Genomic DNA, 3,072 nt, shown 5'->3' with positions numbered 1-3,072 from the left:
GGGGGGGGTCTGTCTGTCCCGGCCCAGTTCTTCGCTCAACACAACACTTGAGGGCTGCTGGCTTGACGTAAAGGGTTGCTTTCGGGGGAGTGGACGGTCTCTTGCTCTAGATAACCATTTACCTTGGTAAAAATACTGCGGTGCCTGCCCCGACCTGCCCCCAGGTTGGCTTTGGCCCGGCCCTGGCATCAGGTCAGAGGCGCAGAGCCTGGGCCAGAGTCCGTGGGGAGGTGGGAGGCACCCACGTTAAGGTGTGGTTTTTCTGCTGACAAGCATCAGTCCTGTCCAAGGTGATGGGCTGAGCGGTCTCCAGCCCTGCCTGCTCTAGAAAGGAAACCAACTGCCTGATGGGTTGTTTTGCTTCCCTGCAGCGCTGCACCTGTCTCTGGTGTTTTCCCAAGAGCATAGCTTACTTGTCTTTATCCACAGATCCCTCAGCATCGAGGAGGTAAGTTAGCAAACTTTGAAAGAAATGTTGAGGTAGTGTTACAGGAACAGCATGTTACACTACTCATGTTAAAACTAATTTTTTTTTTTTTTTTTTTTGTAACGCTTCAGTTTCGAGATTGCAGGGAAGAAGCATTGAAGTTTCTTTGTGTCTTTATGGAAAAAGTTGGTGACAAAGTTCATCCTTATGCCCGTAATATTAAGGTGGGTAAAGGAAAATTATTTCCTAAAGGTCTTTGCCAAATGGTTTAAATGATTCTGGTGGTTCTCATACCGTAACTATCCTTCACCCTCCCAGTCTGCCCTGCTCCTCTCTAGTGCTCTTGTTAGAGCTGAAATAACTTGATTGACTTAAACTGTAATTCATACAGCAGAGAAGTGTGGAATTGTTCCTTCAACTATGGACTTAATTTTATTAACTTCTCTTTATAGAACATAATAGGTATTAATTTTGAAAATAAGTTATTGATACTGAAAATAATAGTTATTACTTTTAATTTATACAGGCTAAATTCATAGTTTCAGTGTAGTATTTTAAATGTTTGTATAGGTGATGGTTAATTTTAAATACCAATTTAAAAAAAATAATTTCTCCTGTGAAGTTGTTACTTTTGCAATATATACAGAAATTGGTGGAAACTGCACTACCTCTAAAAATGAGGTTCCTTAAGTCTAGATTGCTCAATAATACTGTTTTGCATAGAAAGGCTTGACTGCACCACTGCACTTTCTGTTCTCAAATTAGTAGCTATGTATTGTAAGGAATGATAGTACAGAGGCAGAAAATTTGCTATATGTGCCTTTTATTCCAGAAACTGCACTTTCTTTGCTTGAGCTGGGATTTGTTATTATGTCAGACAGTACTGCAGTGTTGTCAGCGAGGCGACTTTCAGGACTGAATATTTTTATTGTTTTTAGTCTTTTTTTAAAAACCTTAAACTTGTTAGGAACAGATACCTTAAAGAGGTAGATGAATACATTGTTATCTTTGAATTTGCTTCCCTACTTAGGAGTATTATAATCTCCCTTTTCTTTCCTATCAAGCAAACTTGTATTGGTGTTTATACAAAAGAGAGAGCAGCCAAATGTAAAATCCCAGCTCTGGAACTTCTGATTAAGGTAAAATGCATTTTGTAAATCTCTCTTGTTTCTAGAAAGAATAGAAAACCTGCTGTATTACTATAGTTGTTCTATATCACGCAGAAAATCTGCAGTCTGCAGTAGCAAGAGAATAGTGATAGTGTAATATTTAGATGTTAGTAATAGATATGTTTTAACAACAGATTGTCTTTGATATACCTCCAGTAGGTTACTTCAGTGTGAGCATGTCATTCCTTCATCTGCTAGAGTAAGACTTGATTGTTCTGTGGGCAGTTGCAGATCTTCTCTCACCCTCTTTATTATGTTTCTTTAAGGAGAAATTTTGCAGTTCAACTGTATTCTTACTTTAAAATACTATGTATTAATACATAATATTATAATATGTTAAACACAGTATGTGAAAAGTGTGGAGGAGGAGAAGGACTTTTTTTCAGAAGTTTTATTACTATGTGAGACAGTAATTTCATAACGTGCTTCCTTAGAATGCATTAGGCCTTTGTTTTCCAAATGCCTTTGCACCTACTTAGTTCTTTTTATGAGAAACAAAACTCCCTTCTGAGTTATTCTGTGTCAGTTCTGTGAATTGGATTGTCTTCATAGCAGCAGGGAGAGAAATACAATATGATAAAGGCTACTGCAGACTTGGTAAGCCTATGCTCTTGTGGGGTTTTTATATACATAGATATATATATATGTATATATAAAACTATACTGCATATAATTTTCATGTAGATGATCTATAATATACATTAAAAATAATAAATGTTATGTTTATAGATATATAGGAAGGTGGTTTATTGTTCAAATAGATTTCATGCCAATACTCTTTTCCTGGACTGGTCACCTTAAATCTCTTTCTTTGAATAGCATACTTAAGCTGAAGTTACACATCTGAACTGTGTTTTTATTTAGACCAAGTAGGATTGTTGTAGTGGTATTAATGACTTTCCGAAATTTTCTTTTTTTTTTTTTTTAAATCTATCTTAGTTGCTCCAAAGTTTACGACGTTCCTGTCTGATGGAAGAAATGAAAGTTGGGGAGATATTTAATAAATTTTATGGGGAACTTGCCACAAAAAGTAAAGTTGCTGATACAGGTAGGCTTTAGTTTTTCTGTCAATGTCCTTTGTTTTATGTACACTGTTTTGTTGGATTATACCCCATGGAAATGTATAATTGTTATTCCCATGGCAAGTGTGTTTAAAAATGGTAGCTGTCATGTTTTAGAGCTAGTAAAATTTGTTTAGGTCTTCTGATCATGATCATGCAGTTAGCTGCTTCTTAGCAGACCTGTATATATCTATGAGCTAACATGCAGGAGAAATCATGTAATTGGATTTAGTAGTGGCAGTTCGTACTGAATTTAAGCATAGGTCTGGTTTAAGATTCCCAATATAAGAGTATTTGTATGTTTAATCTGTTGTTATTAGTTCCTGAATACTAAATCCTGAAAGTAATTCCAGCTTTCTTGTTGTTTACCAACTTAACTTTGCTAGGCTCTTAGATTTCCCACCCTGCCCCCCCC

General features: G+C 36.6%; 1 protein-coding gene across 11 annotated transcripts in view; it reads left to right on the top strand.

The window, feature by feature from the left end:
* PRKDC (protein kinase, DNA-activated, catalytic polypeptide) overlaps positions 1 to 3,072 on the top strand; it is an 86,723-nt gene that overhangs the window by 502 nt on the left and 83,149 nt on the right. For 10 of the 11 annotated variants that reach the window (XR_774798.1, XR_774799.1, XM_010574379.1 and 7 more), the window contains exons 2-5: positions 372 to 448; positions 559 to 651; positions 1,492 to 1,566; positions 2,536 to 2,644. Coding sequence is in view for 9 of the 11 variants with exons in the window: in XM_010574379.1 (XP_010572681.1) it covers positions 372 to 448; positions 559 to 651; positions 1,492 to 1,566; positions 2,536 to 2,644 (354 nt within the window). In the remaining 2 variants the exon portion in view is untranslated. Of the gene's footprint in view, positions 1 to 371; positions 449 to 558; positions 652 to 1,491; positions 1,567 to 2,535; positions 2,645 to 3,072 lie in introns of those variants that run through there. The other variant, XM_010574383.1, reaches the window with a different exon arrangement.

Source organism: Haliaeetus leucocephalus, unplaced genomic scaffold (assembly GCF_000737465.1).
Source record: "Haliaeetus leucocephalus isolate CR32 unplaced genomic scaffold, Haliaeetus_leucocephalus-4.0 Scaffold428, whole genome shotgun sequence".
NCBI lineage: Eukaryota > Metazoa > Chordata > Aves > Accipitriformes > Accipitridae > Haliaeetus > Haliaeetus leucocephalus.
The sequence above is the reverse complement of the archived record's forward strand: the minus strand, read 5'-3'. Positions and strand labels throughout refer to the sequence as shown.